General features: G+C 50.2%; 1 protein-coding gene across 1 annotated transcript in view; it reads left to right on the top strand.

Annotated features, from left to right (window-relative positions):
- Positions 1-11,094, top strand: part of KLF18 (KLF transcription factor 18) — a 30,991-nt gene extending 19,897 nt beyond the window's left edge. The window contains exons 5-6 of the mRNA XM_058680593.1: positions 9,739-10,270; positions 10,919-11,094. Coding sequence (XP_058536576.1) covers positions 9,739-10,270; positions 10,919-11,094 — 708 coding nt within the window. The remainder of the gene's footprint in view (positions 1-9,738; positions 10,271-10,918) is intronic.
- Positions 11,095-16,610: the final 5,516 nt, after the last annotated feature.

Below are 16,610 nucleotides of genomic sequence, written 5' to 3' on the forward strand. Positions count from 1 at the left end.
TAGCACTCTAGCACTAGGGATGAATGTAGTGTCAGCATCCCCTATGGGCACTAGGTCAAGAGACAAACTGCTCTTTTTAATTTATTTTTAAATTGTACTTCTTTTTATTATTATCATTTTATGATACAGTTCCATAGGCCCTGGGATTTCCCTTATCCCCTCCCCAATTCCCTGTCCCCTCTCTGAGTTCCCCTATATCATTACTATAGTATAGATCATTACTATAGTATAGTATACTATAGTATAGCACAGTGCTCTGTCCATGATTGCGGGCATGGACGATGGCAGAGTCCAGCATCCTATTGTCAAGATATACTAAACAGTTTCATTGGGAGTCCATCTTTGTGTGGAAGTAGAGATGCATACTGCATTGTATCCTCACATCTCGATATGATAATCTGCACTACACAGTTACTCTATAGTCCCTGAAATGAAAAGCTACAGAACAAAATCAACAACGGAATAAAAACAAGAAATTAACAGCACCATGAAGTTCAATAACATGCTAGTGATGGGCCCGGCGGTGTGGCCTAGCAGCTAAGTCCTCGCCTAGAACGCCCCGGGATCCCATATGGGCGCCGGTTCTAATCCCGGCAGCTCCACTTCCTATCCAGCTCCCTGCTTGTGGCCTGGGAAAGCAGTCGAGGATGGCCCAATGCATTGGGACCCTGCACCCGCGTGGGAGACCCAGAAGGGGTTCCTGGTTCCCGGCATCGGATCGGCACGCACCGGCCCGTTGTGGCTCACTTGGGGAGTGAAACATCGGATGGAAGATCTTCTTCTCTGTCTCTCCTCCTCTCTGCATATCCGGCTTTCCAATAATAATAAATCTTCAAAAAAAAAAAAAAACATGCTAGTGAATGACTAATGTGTCGCTGAAGAAATGACAAAGAAAATCAAGAAGCTTCTTGAAGAAAATGATGCTGCTATATGATATATGAGACAATGAAGCATTTAATGAGAAGAATGTGCTTATACATAGATAGATAGATAGATAGATAGATAGATAGATAGATAAAGCTTTATTACATAATTGATTAGGTCACAAAGGGTCAAAGGCTACAGGAAAGTGGGTCAGACCATTGCTTCCACAGTAATTTCTTTTTCCCTTTCTGGGGGAAGAGGAGAGATAAAGGGAGAAGCCCCACCCAGCCTCCCACCCATCCCAGGTCCTCCATGTGGGGCATGCTCTGAGGGCCCTGCCCAAGCAATTTCCATAGTTCAACAGTTCGGAAATGCTACCAGTGTCACCGTTCCAAACATGATGAAATCTCTTCAGAATCCACTGGCTGACATAGTCTCATCATGGTTGGGGTTCTGAGATCAACACTTCTGCTGGAGGTATCCCCAATGATACTTCATCTGAGGCGATCCCAGACCTGATTCTTGTGTGTGCTTGCCAGTACAGGGTCTGGCACAGTCCATCGTCTCAATCAGCTTATGCATATGCTGATGATTGCAATTGCGAGGTCAGTGCTGTGTCCAGCCCTGTCTTCCACACAAAACAACGGGTCTTGCAGTCCAGCCTGATCCTGCCTATTTCATACTCGGTCCTCACACAAACCAGTGGGAGCTGCAGCCTAGTCGGCGCGACTCCCAATAACCCCCACCGGGCCTGTACCCTATCCTGGTTCCCATGCTTGCCAGTAAGTACCACAGACTTGTTCAGTCTGTCCCACATCCCATTTAGCTCTCGTACATGTCAATGGGCATTGAAACCTAGTTCAACCCAACCAGCCCTACTATCCATATCCAGCCCACACACATGCTGGCGGGTGCTGTTGTGTCCAGCCACCCCTGCCCCAGGCCTGGTTTTCAAGCTCTCCAGTGGGAGTGGTAACCCAAGAGGGAGGTGCCCACTGTTTCCCTACTAGGCCATTCTCACTCCCGGACCATGCACTCTCCAGCTGGTTCTGCAGTTTAACTTGACAGAATTAGCCCCCAGTGCCAGCCTCTGCCAGCTGATGCTGTGGCAAATTCATTTTCAACAAATGTGTGTCTTTGCACCTAAAAAGAGTCTCTTAGTGAACTTATAAAACATTAAGATGCATAATGATGCCATGTTTGAAAACACCAATGTGTCAATGCTTTCCAACAATGTCTGGTTTTCGTTTCGGTTTGCTTTGTCTCGGTTCAAGTTTTTATTATTATTATTATTATTTTGTACTGAAAGAAGGAGAGAAAGAGAGAAAGATGTTCCATCTGATGGTTCACTCCATCTGATGGTTTGAGGTATTCTGTGCACCTGCTAGGGTGGGTCTGTGCCCCTGCTCACGGGCTCTGAGGGTCGCAGCATTGTGGGGTGCAATCTCTGCCTTGGAGACATAGGGCGGGCCTCATCTTCCGTGCTGTGCTGCCTGTGATGCAGAGGGTCGTGCAGAGTGTGGGGTTGACTTCTTGACGGCGTCCTCGCATGCACGCAAGCGTGTGTGGGACTTCCCCCAGGCAGGCAGGGGCCTGCAGAGAGCTGCAGTTCTGTGTTCTGGGACAAGCCTCCCAGGGCCTGGCTGCTGCTCTAGAGTCCACAGACCACAGTCGCTTTTGGGGGCTGCTGGTCAGCGACAATTGTGGGTGACAGAAGAGCACGGACAGGGTGACACTACCATGATGGATGAAATCCTGATTTCGGTGTGTGCTGATGGGCTGAAAGTAATCTGCACTCCGGAGGTTTCCTGGGGTTGTTTATTTGTATTAAACATATTTATCTTTAAGGGAAAACATTCATTTTAAAGCAAATACATTTATTATTTTACAAGGTTTATTTACTGATTTGTAACATCAGATATACAGAGAGGAGGAGAGACAGAGAGGAAGATGGTTCTGTGAGACGATTCACTCCCACAGTGACGGCCACAGCTGGTGCTGAGCTCATCCAAAGCCAGGAGCCAGGAACTTCCTCCAGGTCTCCCACTCAGGTGTAGGGACCCATGGCTTTTAGCCATCCTCGACTGCCCTCCCTGTCACAAGCAGGGGGCTACATGGGAAGTGGAGCTGTCGGGATTAGAACCGACATCCATTTGGGATCCTGAAGCACTCAAGGCAAGAAACCCCACCTGCTAGTCCACCACACTGAGCCCAAAATACATTGATTCTTTTAAAACATACATTTGTTTCTTTAAAAATATTTATTGTAGGATTGAGGATATTATAGTCCCAAGCAGGAAGAGATGTATCCAGATGAGGGTGAGTGAAAAGACCCTCCTAATTCCGAAGAACACAAGATGGAAGGGGAACATTTTGAGCTGATCATTGTTGCCAGAAGACATCAGCAAGTTTGCAGTTCAGGCAACCACAGGCAAAATCTCTACTTAGACCTTGAAAAAGAACGCCATAATAGTCCCATGCTGAGATCCAGACACTGTGTCGAGTATGGGTGAAGGGAATTTGCATGAGGAGTGCTAGGTTGCTTGAGAGGTTGCTGCCTTGTGGCTGTTTGATGAAGGACACAGCCCACAGAAACAGGAAAGTCTGCAGGCCAATTCCAGGGTGTCAGATGGACCTTTGGGACTTGTGGGAAACCCCATTCACGTGTCTCCTGATGAGAGGTTCTCCAAGACAACTCCGTGGGTGGGAGGCAGGGAACACGCATGTGCCCCAGAGCATCCCCTTGTTGGGAAAGGAACATCCGAATGCCCGCTAGCTCCCCCCAGAGGCCAGGACTCTGAGGAGATTAGGCTGATGCTCTTGGCTCCGCCCCTGGAAGGCATGGCCGAGCCCCAACGCCAATCACGGTCCACATTTCCCACGGGTCTGGCCTATAAGAAAGAGGGGCCTGACTGCTGCTGGCGGCTCCCAGTGGCTTCCACCTGCAGCAGCCACAGTCCTCACTGAGCTCTTGGACTGTTGATTCTTCTCTGATTCCGGGGCCCAGTAGCTCTGCCTCTGTTTCTGAGCTCCTCCATGGTTGTGCTGAAGGTGAGTCTGTGCCACCAACAAGGGCACCGTGGGTTGCCAAGTCATGGGGTGCAATCTCTGCCTTGGGGGAAGTGGGATGGGACAAAACTGCACTGCTGTGCTACCTAAGCCAGGAGAGGGTTCTATTGAATGCGGGAATTGTTTAGAGCGCCTGGGGCCTTCTTACATTCTTTCTTTTTTTTCTTTCGCTCTTTCTTTCGCTCTTTCCCTCTTTCCTTGTTTCTTTCTTTCTCTCTTCTCTCTTTTGCTCTAACTCTCTTTCTTTCTTGATCGATTTATTCATTGTGATTGCAGAGTGAGATATACAGAGAGGAGGAGACACAGAGAGGAAGAATTTCTGTGCGACGATTCACTTCCCAAGTCTCCCCAACGCCTAGAGCTGAGCTCTGATTTCGAGGCAGGAGGCAGGAGCTTCGTGTGGGTCTGCCATGCGGGCACAGGGTCCAAGGATTTGGACCGTCCTCCACGGCTTTCCCAAGCCACAAACAGGGAGACAGACGAGAGGTGGGGACCAGAACCAGGGCCCAGAAGGGATCCTGGTGCGTTCAAGGGGAGGACTTGAGCCTCTAGGCTACCGCGCCTCGCCCCTTCTGGGCCTTCTTCACTGCTTCTTCGCACACACGCGTGGGCCTTCCTCCAGGCAGACACGGGTCTGCAGAGGGCTGCGTGTGTGTGTTCTGGGACAAGACGCCCAAGGCACTGGCTGCTGCTCTAGAGTCCACGGACCACAGCCGCTTTGGGGGCTGCAGGACACGCCATTGTAGGTGATGGAAGGGCACAGAGAGGGTGACGCCGTTAAAGCAGCTGTGGTGGAAGAGTAGCGCCTTTTTCCGGGTTGTGCTGATGGGTTGAGAATAATGCATTATCTGGAAATGAGGGGGGTTCTTTTGCTTCTATCAAACGTATTTATATTTAAGTAGATGCATTTGTTTACAAAAGAATAATTTCTTGATCAATCAGTACATTACCATAGCTATTTAAAAATGCGTCTTCTATGGTTGAGGGGATTATAGTCTCCAGCAGAAAGAGATGCAGGAGGAATGAGGTAAGAGAAAAGGCCTCGCCCTCCCTAGTAGGACTGCGAGTGGGGGAGGGGAAATGTTGGGCTGATCCTTGCTGTCACATCACATCCACTGGTGCTGCAGTTCAGGCAGCCTCTGCCACACCCACCCCGAACTGCAACCAAGAACCACACCCAGCACCAGCAAAACCACAACCAAGCCCATGCTCCCATCCAGCCCCTGTGTGCACCAGGAGGCCCTTCCTCTGGTCCTGGCTCACAGCCAGACCACACACACACACACACACACACACACACACACACCACAGTTGCCAAGGCCCAGTCACAACATTCCAGCAGGTGCTGAGACCAAGCCTGGCCAGACCCACCCCTTGTGCGTGGGAGGTCAGATGATTTGGTGGGATGCAAGGAGGGTCTCAGATTCTCCCTCAAATCTGCCCCATCTCAGCTCCCACCATTATGTGCGGGTAAGGAGACTCGGTACTTGGAAGCTTCCAGAAATCCTTCTATCCATGTCAAACAAGCGCTCAGTGGCCCGCATTCTGATGCGTCCCTAGTCCAGGGCATCTAGCGATGCTTGCTCGCCCTGTCCCGCCTGCATGCACTCATGTCAGAGGCAATAGCAGTGGGTTGACCCAGGCTGGCATGTCTCAATGGTGACACAATGGGCAGGGTCCAGGCCAGGTGAGCTTCGGCAGGACTGCTCTTCTGGAAAACTGTCTGGAGTCTAGTTCTTGCTGGGAATGGGTGTGGCTGAGCTTATGGGCACCACCCTGGACTGAGACTTGAGGCAGAAGCAGGAGGTGAGTGGCCCCTCACGTGAGCCCTAGTTTGTCGGCAAACCCTGCTCTGACAGAATCTTCAGGACGTGACACTGGAAGGCATGTCGCTTCCATTGCCAGTCAAGAGTGGGGCTGGGGGATTGGCATGAGGAGTGCTAGGTTGCTTGAGAGGTTGCTGCCTTGTGGCTGTTTGATGAAGGACACAGCCCACGGAAACAGAAAAGTCTGCAGGCCAATTCCAGGGTGTCAGATGGACCTTTGGGACTTGTGGGAAACCCCATTCACGTGTCTCCTGATGAGAGGTTCTCCCAAGACAACCCCGTGGTGGGAGGGCAGGGAACACGCATGTGCCCCAGAGCATCCCCTTGTTGGGAAAGGAACATCCGAATGCCCGCTAGCTCCCCCCAGAGGCCAGGACTCTGAGGAGATTAGGCTGATGCTCTTGGCTCCGCCCCTGGAAGGCATGGCCGAGCCCCAACGCCAATCACGGTCCACATTCCCACGGGTCTGGCCTATAAGAAAGAGGGCCTGACTGCTGCTGGCGGCTCCCAGTGGCTTCCACCTGCAGCAGCCACAGTCCTCACTGAGCTCTTGGACTTTGATTCTTCCTCTGATTCCGGGGCCCAGTAGCTCTGCCTCTGTTTCTGAGCTCCTCCATGGTTGTGCTGAAGGTGAGTCTGTGCCGCCAACAAGGGCACCGTGGGTTGCCAAGTCGTGGGGTGCAATCTCTGCCTTGGGGAAGTGGGATGGGACAAAACTGCACTGCTGTGCTACCTAAGCCAGGGAGAGGGTTCTATTGAATGTGGAAATTGTTTAGAGCGCCTGGGGCCTTCTTACATTCTTTCTTTTTTTCTTTCGCTCTTTCTTTCGCTCTTTCCCTCTTTCCTTGTTTCTTTCTTTCTCTCTTTCTCTCTTTTGCTCTAACTCTCTTTCTTTCTTGATCGATTTATTCATTGTGATTGCAGAGTGAGATATACAGAGAGGAGGAGACACAGAGAGGAAGAATTTCTGTGCGACGATTCACTTCCCAAGTCTCCCCAACGCCTAGAGCTGAGCTCTGATTTCGAGGCAGGAGGCAGGAGCTTCGTGTGGGTCTGCCATGCGGGCACAGGGTCCAAGGATTTGGGCCGTCCTCCACGGCTTTCCCAAGCCACAAACAGGGAGACAGACGAGAAGTGGGGACCAGAACCAGGGCCCAGAAGGGATCCTGGTGCGTTCAAGGGGAGGACTTGAGCCTCTAGGCTACCGCGCCTCGCCCCTTCTGGGCCTTCTTCACTGCTTCTTCGCACACACGCGTGGGCCTTCCTCCAGGCAGACACGGGTCTGCAGAGGACTGCGTGTGTGTGTTCTGGGACAAGACGCCCAAGGCACTGGCTGCTGCCCTAGAGTCCACGGACCACAGCCGCTTTGGGGGCTGCAGGACACGCCATTGTAGGTGATGGAAGGGCACAGAGAGGGTGACGCCGTTAAAGCAGCTGTGGTGGAAGAGTAGCGCCTTTTTCCGGGTTGTGCTGATGGGTTGAGAATAATGCGTTATCTGGAAATGAGGGGGGTTCTTTTGCTTCTATCAAACGTATTTATATTTAAGTAGATGCATTTGTTTACAAAAGAATAATTTCTTGATCAATCAGTACATTACCATAGCTATTTAAAAATGTGTCTTCTATGGTTGAGGGGATTATAGTCTCCAGCAGAAAGAGATGCAGGAGGAATGAGGTAAGAGAAAAGGCCTCGCCCTCCCTAGTAGGACTGCGAGTGGGGGAGGGGAAATGTTGGGCTGATCCTTGCTGTCACATCACATCCACTGGTGCTGCAGTTCAGGCAGCCTCTGCCACACCCACCCCGAACTGCAACCAAGAACCACACCCAGCACCAGCAAAACCACAACCAAGCCCATGCTCCCATCCAGCCCCTGTGTGCACCAGGAGGCCCTTCCTCTGGTCCTGCCTCACAGCCAGACCACACACACACACACACACACACACACACATACCACAGTTGCCAAGGCCCAGTCACAACATTCCAGCAGGTGCTGAGACCAAGCCTGGCCAGACCCACCCCTTGTGCGTGGGAGGTCAGATGATTTGGTGGGATGCAAGGAGGGTCTCAGATTCTCCCTCAAATCTGCCCCATCTCAGCTCCCACCATTATGTGCGGGTAAGGAGACTCGGTACTTGGAAGCTTCCAGAAATCCTTCTATCCATGTCAAACAAGCGCTCAGTGGCCCGCATTCTGATGCGTCCCTAGTCCAGGGCATCTAGCGATGCTTGCTCGCCCTGTCCCGCCTGCATGCACTCATGTCAGAGGCAATAGCAGTGGGTTGACCCAGGCTGGCATGTCTCAATGGTGACACAATGGGCAGGGTCCAGGCCAGGTGAGCTTCGGCAGGACTGCTCTTCTGGAAAACTGTCTGGAGTCTAGTTCTTGCTGGGAATGGGTGTGGCTGAGCTTATGGGCACCACCCTGGACTGAGACTTGAGGCAGAAGCAGGAGGTGAGTGGCCCCTCACGTGAGCCCTAGTTTGTCGGCAAACCCTGCTCTGACAGAATCTTCAGGACGTGACACTGGAAGGCATGTCGCTTCCATTGCCAGTCAAGAGTGGGGCTGGGGGATTGGCATGAGGAGTGCTAGGTTGCTTGAGAGGTTGCTGCCTTGTGGCTGTTTGATGAAGGACACAGCCCACGGAAACAGAAAAGTCTGCAGGCCAATTCCAGGGTGTCAGATGGACCTTTGGGACTTGTGGGAAACCCCATTCACGTGTCTCCTGATGAGAGGTTCTCCCAAGACAACCCCGTGGTGGGAGGACATGCAAGAACACACATGTGCCCCAGAGCATCCCCTTGTTGGGATAGGAACTTAAGCAAAGTAATGCCCTACGTTTCCAGACGGCAATACATTATTCTCACCCTATCATCACAACTCAGAAAGAGGATGTCCCGGGCGAGGTTGCACATGGTGGAGTTAATTTGTGAAGGACAAGACACATGAGACTGTAGCACCTTTCTGGTGAAATGCTGCTCTTGCAAGTTTCCTGGCTAGCTAAACCAGGGACTGGCATGTATAGCGAATTGGAGATGTGGCTGGAATTGAGGATGAGGTGGACTACTAATTCTACCTTCTTTTCTTTTCCTTCCTTTTTACTAATTCCTTCTGTCTTCACTTATGATTTATAGAACCCTTTTTCTGAAATTTTTGCAGAATCCCACAACAGAAGACATATTTCTGTCATCGGGTAACAGTGAAGACATGTCCTCCTTCCCTGTCACAGCTGAGGACAGCGAGTGTGCCCAGGACACTTCTTCAGCACAGAAAGAACAGACTCAAATGTCAGCGGTGCCACAGCCACAGCTCCACATGCCTCCAGCTGCATGCGATGAGAGCAGCTGGCATGTGTCCATGCAGAGCCTTGGCATTCCTAGCCTGACACCCACAATCATGACTTCTGCACCTTGTGACAGCCTCCTGGACATATTGCTCAGCCAGGACTCAACAGCCCTGCCTGTGGCAGCCCTTAATACTCCTCTCGGAGTCCCAAAGCAGACAGTTTGCATGGACCAGATGCTGAGTTCCTGGGATCAGACCAAGCCCAGCGCAGGCTCCCAGAGGACGGGTGGCATGGACATTGCAGAAACCTGCCCAAGCCATTGTGAGAAGACAGATGCCGCTGCCTTCAGCACAGCCATCCCCAGTGAAGGTGGCCCGTTGAAGACTCTCCAGAGCAGGCAGATGACGTCGGATGGCCACATCAATGGCTCCAGTGATCAGCAGAGTCTCTGTGAGGCTCCGATGACAAGTCTGCAAGAGAGGCCTGGGCTGGGTCCTGGTGGTGATCAGACCCTGAGTGTGGGTCAGGTGGTCACATCCACAAGTCCCCAGAGCCTCTCACTTGGCCAGATGATGCGCAGCACAGTTGACCCACAGCTCTGTGGGATGCAGATGGTGAGCCCCATGTGTGGGCAGACCCTCTATGCGGATCAAGCGTTTCCTCCGAAGGCTGACCAGACCCTCTGTGTTGGGCAGATGATGATGTCAACACCCTGTGCACAGACCCTCTACGGTCGTCAAGTCATGACTCCGTCACTTGATCAGATCCCCACTGGGATCCAGATGATGACTCCCAGCATTGGCCAGACTCTCCATGGGGGTCAGATGATGACCACCACAGGTTACCAGACCTTCAGTGGAGGCCACGTGGTCAGCCCCACAGGAAGCCAGAACCTCTATGGAGTACAGATGGTGATGCCCGGTGGTGACCAGACCCTCCAAGGAGCCTATATGATGCAGCCTGCGTCCTACTCAGGGCCACATCCAGGGTGCCTGTCTGTTTCAAGTTACCCTTGGATCCAAGCACAAACTCCACAATGCTTTTCAAGTTCTTATTTGGTGCAAGGACAACTCCCAGCACAGCAGGATTGCAACCTACCGACGACCCAGCACTCTCAGTTCCAGAAGAATCCTGAGCGCTTGAAGCCCTACATGTGTACCTATCCAGACTGTGGCAAATCGTATTCCAAGCCATCCCACCTCCGAATCCATGAGCGCAGACACAAAGGTGAGTGAGGATCCAGGGTTAGCGGCACAAGTTCCTGCTTCTTCTCTTTGGGTATTTAAACAAGTGTAATAAGAAAGAGTTACAAGCAGAGGGTGAGGCGGAGTACCCTTCCTTCTGCTGGTTCACCACACCCTTGTGGTTGCCACAGTGATCAATGTTCAGCTAAGAGACAGCCAGGAGCTTCTTCTGTGTCTCTGCATAAGTGACACTGGCCCAAAACCTGGATCCTTTTCCACTGTCTTTCCCAAGCAGTGGCATAGCTTGTGCTGACATGATGGGAACAAGTAGAGGACTATGTTTGGTTCCTTAGGAAGGTTCTCGAGCCTCCCTTCATCTAAGGGCACTGTCACTTCATGGATCCTGTTCTAGAGCGACCTACCCTACATTGCCCTCACTTCACTCTTCTTCCTCCATGGGCTGTGCTGCTACTCCCACTGTTCCTACTTTTCTTTCTTCCTTCCCTGGCTGTGTGGCTTCTTCTCATCCCTCCATCTCAAGCTGTCCTGCCTCTCTGTGTGTCATTCGCCACCTCCCCCCAGTACTTCTCCTCTCACAACATGCTCAAAACCTTTTCACTTTCAACATTGCCCCCCCCCACAGCCCTCTACCCTGAAATGGGACAAGTCTCACGTTCAGTCTCTTCTGCAGGGGAAAGGCCCTATGCATGCGACATCACAGGATGCACATGGACATTCTCCCGCAAAGACGAGCTCACCAGACACAAGAGGAAGCACAGTGGGGAGCGTCCCTACATGTGTCCCAAATGCAACAAGACTTTTGCACGATCTGACCATGTACAGCAGCATCAGAAAGTCCACAAATGATCTTCATCAAGACCTGTGAACTCCCATCAAGGAGTTCTGTGGAAGCTGTCGATGCCAAGATGGAGTCCCAGCACACACAAATCACAGCCGAGCTGAGATTTCCTGATGGAGTGGACCTGCTGCTGTTATGTCTCACATCACCTATCACAAAGACTCGTGAAGTGTCTTCTCTACAGATGACCGTCAGAGTGCTCACGAAGACTGTCACTCCAGAGACATCAAGTTGAGATGATTGAAAAGGAAGTTGTTTTGAATTGCACATACACGTTTGCTGTTTAATTGGAAAAACAAGAGCATACAACTCTAAGCACCTGTTCATACACGTCTTTGACAAAACCACAATTCTTGACCAAGGCATTGGCCACCGATAGAGCAGGGGAGTCTGCTCTGTGCCTTCATTTGGCTTCCTAACCTCAAGAGGTGTCTGCTTCATTTTTCAATTTTCAACTATTCAGAAGGCAGAGAGACACTGGGAGATCTGGTCTCCACTGATTGTCCCCTTCAAGGCCTGCTACCACCTGGGCCAGAACAAGCTGAGCCAGCACCTGGACACTCAGCCTGGGTCACCTCCAAGGAAATGAGAGAAGTTCTGCAGCCTTGCCTTGCTGCCTCGCAGAACATGGATTAGCAGCAAGGCAGCATTGGAAGCAGAATGAGAACTCACACGGAGGATGTGTGTGTTCTCGGGAGCCAACTGGGATGATCAACTCTGTATGAATTTTATGCTGCATTGTCATTTTTCAGTATTGTGCAGACCCAGGAACTCCGAGGAAGATCTCATGCTTCTGTGTCTCAGATAAGATTGATTGATTGAGAAGACTGTCCCTCTGCCTTTTCAATAAAACTTGAAAAAAATTAAATGTGTGCATTGATGTGTGTGTGTGTGTGTGTGTGTGTGTGTTTCAACACGACCATCATTATGTGCCTGTCCCCCAGTGATATAGTTGCATGATGCACAAGTCAGTTAGGAAAGTGAGCCAGCCTGAAAGCAAGAATCCTTTCTCCACTCATGGCCCTATATAGGGTCAAAAGCAGAGGCCTACAGAAGAGTGACTGACTAGCTCACTAGCGTTGTGGGTGTCAGAGCAGCTTGGGGAATCCTACTGTGCCAGAAAAGGCAGGGTGTGGGTGGTAAGAGGGTATCAGGAATGGACAAGCTGAGTGACAGGTAGGAAATGCTGTGCCTGGGCCCGTTGGAAGGAGGTCTTGCTGGAGGCACCTGGGAAACGTCTCAGCCAAGAATGCCAGGAGTAAGCAGGCCTCTGAATGGAGGCAAGTGGAAGCACATGCAATTTGTCTAAGAGTGTGGCCTTGTGTGGGAGACCAGATGGAGACTGTGGCTCCTGGCTGTGAGTGGCCATTGTAAGCATTGGGAGAGTCAACTGGACGTTAAAAGGTCTCACTCCAGTTTTCCCCGTCACTCTCCATTGCAAAGGTTTTACAGGCTGTTTTTGGAAAGAACGAAAGAAAGAAAAGGAAAGAAAAGGAAAGAAAAGGAAAGAAAAGGAAAGAAAGAAAGAAAGAAAGAAAGAAAGAAAGAAAGAAAGAAAGATTGATTTTTTTATTTTATTGGGAAGGCACATTTACAGAGACAAGGAGAGACAAAAATATTCTCCAACCATTGGTTTCCACCCCACAGGGCCACAAAGCCTGGAGTCGATTATTTGAATGCCAGTTGCCAGGGGCTACCTCAGGGACACCCATGTGGGTGCAGGGTCACAAGGCTTTGGGTTACCCTCCACTGCTTTCCCAGGCCACAAGTAGGAGACTGGATGCAAAGTGGAGCAGCCTGAACACAATTGGAGACCCACACAGAAATCTGTTCCTTGCTGATGGAAGATTAGTTAACTGAGTCATTGAGCTGGCCCTAAATCAATACATCTTCAAAGTAATGGTCCTGAAAGCACACAGCAAAATCAAAACATTGAAAATGCACATACACATACACTTATCTAGTGTAGTCCTGGTGTGCAAGGGAATGGGGCTGGGATAGGACAATCATTCCAGTCCTCCCTGGAAACCGGATACCCTTCAGCACTTGAGCCCAGCATATCATGGGACTAGTGCAGAGTGACTTGCAGCCTCAAATGCAACTCCTCCCGAAATGACAGTGCCACATTGGAGGAGGGAACCAATGGACGGAAGACCACTCTGTCTAGCTCTCTCTCTCCCTAGTGAAAATAGGCCTTTTATAATGAAGGGAAATGAAAAAATAGATGTATATAGCAAAATCCCAGAATTAGATGTCTAGCACTCTAGCACTAGGGATGAATGTAGTGTCAGCATCCCCTATGGGCACTAGGTCAAGAGACAAACTGCTCTTTTTAATTTATTTTTAAATTGTACTTCTTTTTATTATTATCATTTTATGATACAGTTCCATAGGCCCTGGGATTTCCCTTATCCCCTCCCCAATTCCCTGTCCCCTCTCTGAGTTCCCCTATATCATTACTATAGTATAGATCATTACTATAGTATAGTATACTATAGTATAGCACAGTGCTCTGTCCATGATTGCGGGCATGGACGATGGCAGAGTCCAGCATCCTATTGTCAAGATATACTAAACAGTTTCATTGGGAGTCCATCTTTGTGTGGAAGTAGAGATGCATACTGCATTGTATCCTCACATCTCGATATGATAATCTGCACTACACAGTTACTCTATAGTCCCTGAAATGAAAAGCTACAGAACAAAATCAACAACGGAATAAAAACAAGAAATTAACAGCACCATGAAGTTCAATAACATGCTAGTGATGGGCCCGGCGGTGTGGCCTAGCAGCTAAGTCCTCGCCTAGAACGCCCCGGGATCCCATATGGGCGCCGGTTCTAATCCCGGCAGCTCCACTTCCTATCCAGCTCCCTGCTTGTGGCCTGGGAAAGCAGTCGAGGATGGCCCAATGCATTGGGACCCTGCACCCGCGTGGGAGACCCAGAAGGGGTTCCTGGTTCCCGGCATCGGATCGGCACGCACCGGCCCGTTGTGGCTCACTTGGGGAGTGAAACATCGGATGGAAGATCTTCTTCTCTGTCTCTCCTCCTCTCTGCATATCCGGCTTTCCAATAATAATAAATCTTCAAAAAAAAAAAAAACATGCTAGTGAATGACTAATGTGTCGCTGAAGAAATGACAAAGAAAATCAAGAAGCTTCTTGAAGAAAATGATGCTGCTATATGATATATGAGACAATGAAGCATTTAATGAGAAGAATGTGCTTATACATAGATAGATAGATAGATAGATAGATAGATAGATAAAGCTTTATTACATAATTGATTAGGTCACAAAGGGTCAAAGGCTACAGGAAAGTGGGTCAGACCATTGCTTCCACAGTAATTTCTTTTTCCCTTTCTGGGGGAAGAGGAGAGATAAAGGGAGAAGCCCCACCCAGCCTCCCACCCATCCCAGGTCCTCCATGTGGGGCATGCTCTGAGGGCCCTGCCCAAGCAATTTCCATAGTTCAACAGTTCGGAAATGCTACCAGTGTCACCGTTCCAAACATGATGAAATCTCTTCAGAATCCACTGGCTGACATAGTCTCATCATGGTTGGGGTTCTGAGATCAACACTTCTGCTGGAGGTATCCCCAATGATACTTCATCTGAGGCGATCCCAGACCTGATTCTTGTGTGTGCTTGCCAGTACAGGGTCTGGCACAGTCCATCGTCTCAATCAGCTTATGCATATGCTGATGATTGCAATTGCGAGGTCAGTGCTGTGTCCAGCCCTGTCTTCCACACAAAACAACGGGTCTTGCAGTCCAGCCTGATCCTGCCTATTTCATACTCGGTCCTCACACAAACCAGTGGGAGCTGCAGCCTAGTCGGCGCGACTCCCAATAACCCCCACCGGGCCTGTACCCTATCCTGGTTCCCATGCTTGCCAGTAAGTACCACAGACTTGTTCAGTCTGTCCCACATCCCATTTAGCTCTCGTACATGTCAATGGGCATTGAAACCTAGTTCAACCCAACCAGCCCTACTATCCATATCCAGCCCACACACATGCTGGCGGGTGCTGTTGTGTCCAGCCACCCCTGCCCCAGGCCTGGTTTTCAAGCTCTCCAGTGGGAGTGGTAACCCAAGAGGGAGGTGCCCACTGTTTCCCTACTAGGCCATTCTCACTCCCGGACCATGCACTCTCCAGCTGGTTCTGCAGTTTAACTTGACAGAATTAGCCCCCAGTGCCAGCCTCTGCCAGCTGATGCTGTGGCAAATTCATTTTCAACAAATGTGTGTCTTTGCACCTAAAAAGAGTCTCTTAGTGAACTTATAAAACATTAAGATGCATAATGATGCCATGTTTGAAAACACCAATGTGTCAATGCTTTCCAACAATGTCTGGTTTTCGTTTCGGTTTGCTTTGTCTCGGTTCAAGTTTTTATTATTATTATTATTATTTTGTACTGAAAGAAGGAGAGAAAGAGAGAAAGATGTTCCATCTGATGGTTCACTCCATCTGATGGTTTGAGGTATTCTGTGCACCTGCTAGGGTGGGTCTGTGCCCCTGCTCACGGGCTCTGAGGGTCGCAGCATTGTGGGGTGCAATCTCTGCCTTGGAGACATAGGGCGGGCCTCATCTTCCGTGCTGTGCTGCCTGTGATGCAGAGGGTCGTGCAGAGTGTGGGGTTGACTTCTTGACGGCGTCCTCGCATGCACGCAAGCGTGTGTGGGACTTCCCCCAGGCAGGCAGGGGCCTGCAGAGAGCTGCAGTTCTGTGTTCTGGGACAAGCCTCCCAGGGCCTGGCTGCTGCTCTAGAGTCCACAGACCACAGTCGCTTTTGGGGGCTGCTGGTCAGCGACAATTGTGGGTGACAGAAGAGCACGGACAGGGTGACACTACCATGATGGATGAAATCCTGATTTCGGTGTGTGCTGATGGGCTGAAAGTAATCTGCACTCCGGAGGTTTCCTGGGGTTGTTTATTTGTATTAAACATATTTATCTTTAAGGGAAAACATTCATTTTAAAGCAAATACATTTATTATTTTACAAGGTTTATTTACTGATTTGTAACATCAGATATACAGAGAGGAGGAGAGACAGAGAGGAAGATGTTCTGTGAGACGATTCACTCCCACAGTGACGGCCACAGCTGGTGCTGAGCTCATCCAAAGCCAGGAGCCAGGAACTTCCTCCAGGTCTCCCACTCAGGTGTAGGGACCCATGGCTTTTAGCCATCCTCGACTGCCCTCCCTGGTCACAAGCAGGGGGCTACATGGGAAGTGGAGCTGTCGGGATTAGAACCGACATCCATTTGGGATCCTGAAGCACTCAAGGCAAGAAACCCCACCTGCTAGTCCACCACACTGAGCCCAAAATACATTGATTCTTTTAAAACATACATTTGTTTCTTTAAAAATATTTATTGTAGGATTGAGGATATTATAGTCCCAAGCAGGAAAGAGATGTATCCAGATGAGGTGAGTGAAAAGACCCTCCTAATTCCGAAGAACACAAGATGGGAAGGGGAACATTTTGAGCTGATCATTGTTGCCAGAAGACATCAGCAA

The sequence above is a fragment of the Ochotona princeps genome, chromosome 2 (genome assembly GCF_030435755.1).
Source record: "Ochotona princeps isolate mOchPri1 chromosome 2, mOchPri1.hap1, whole genome shotgun sequence".
Taxonomy (NCBI): domain Eukaryota; kingdom Metazoa; phylum Chordata; class Mammalia; order Lagomorpha; family Ochotonidae; genus Ochotona; species Ochotona princeps.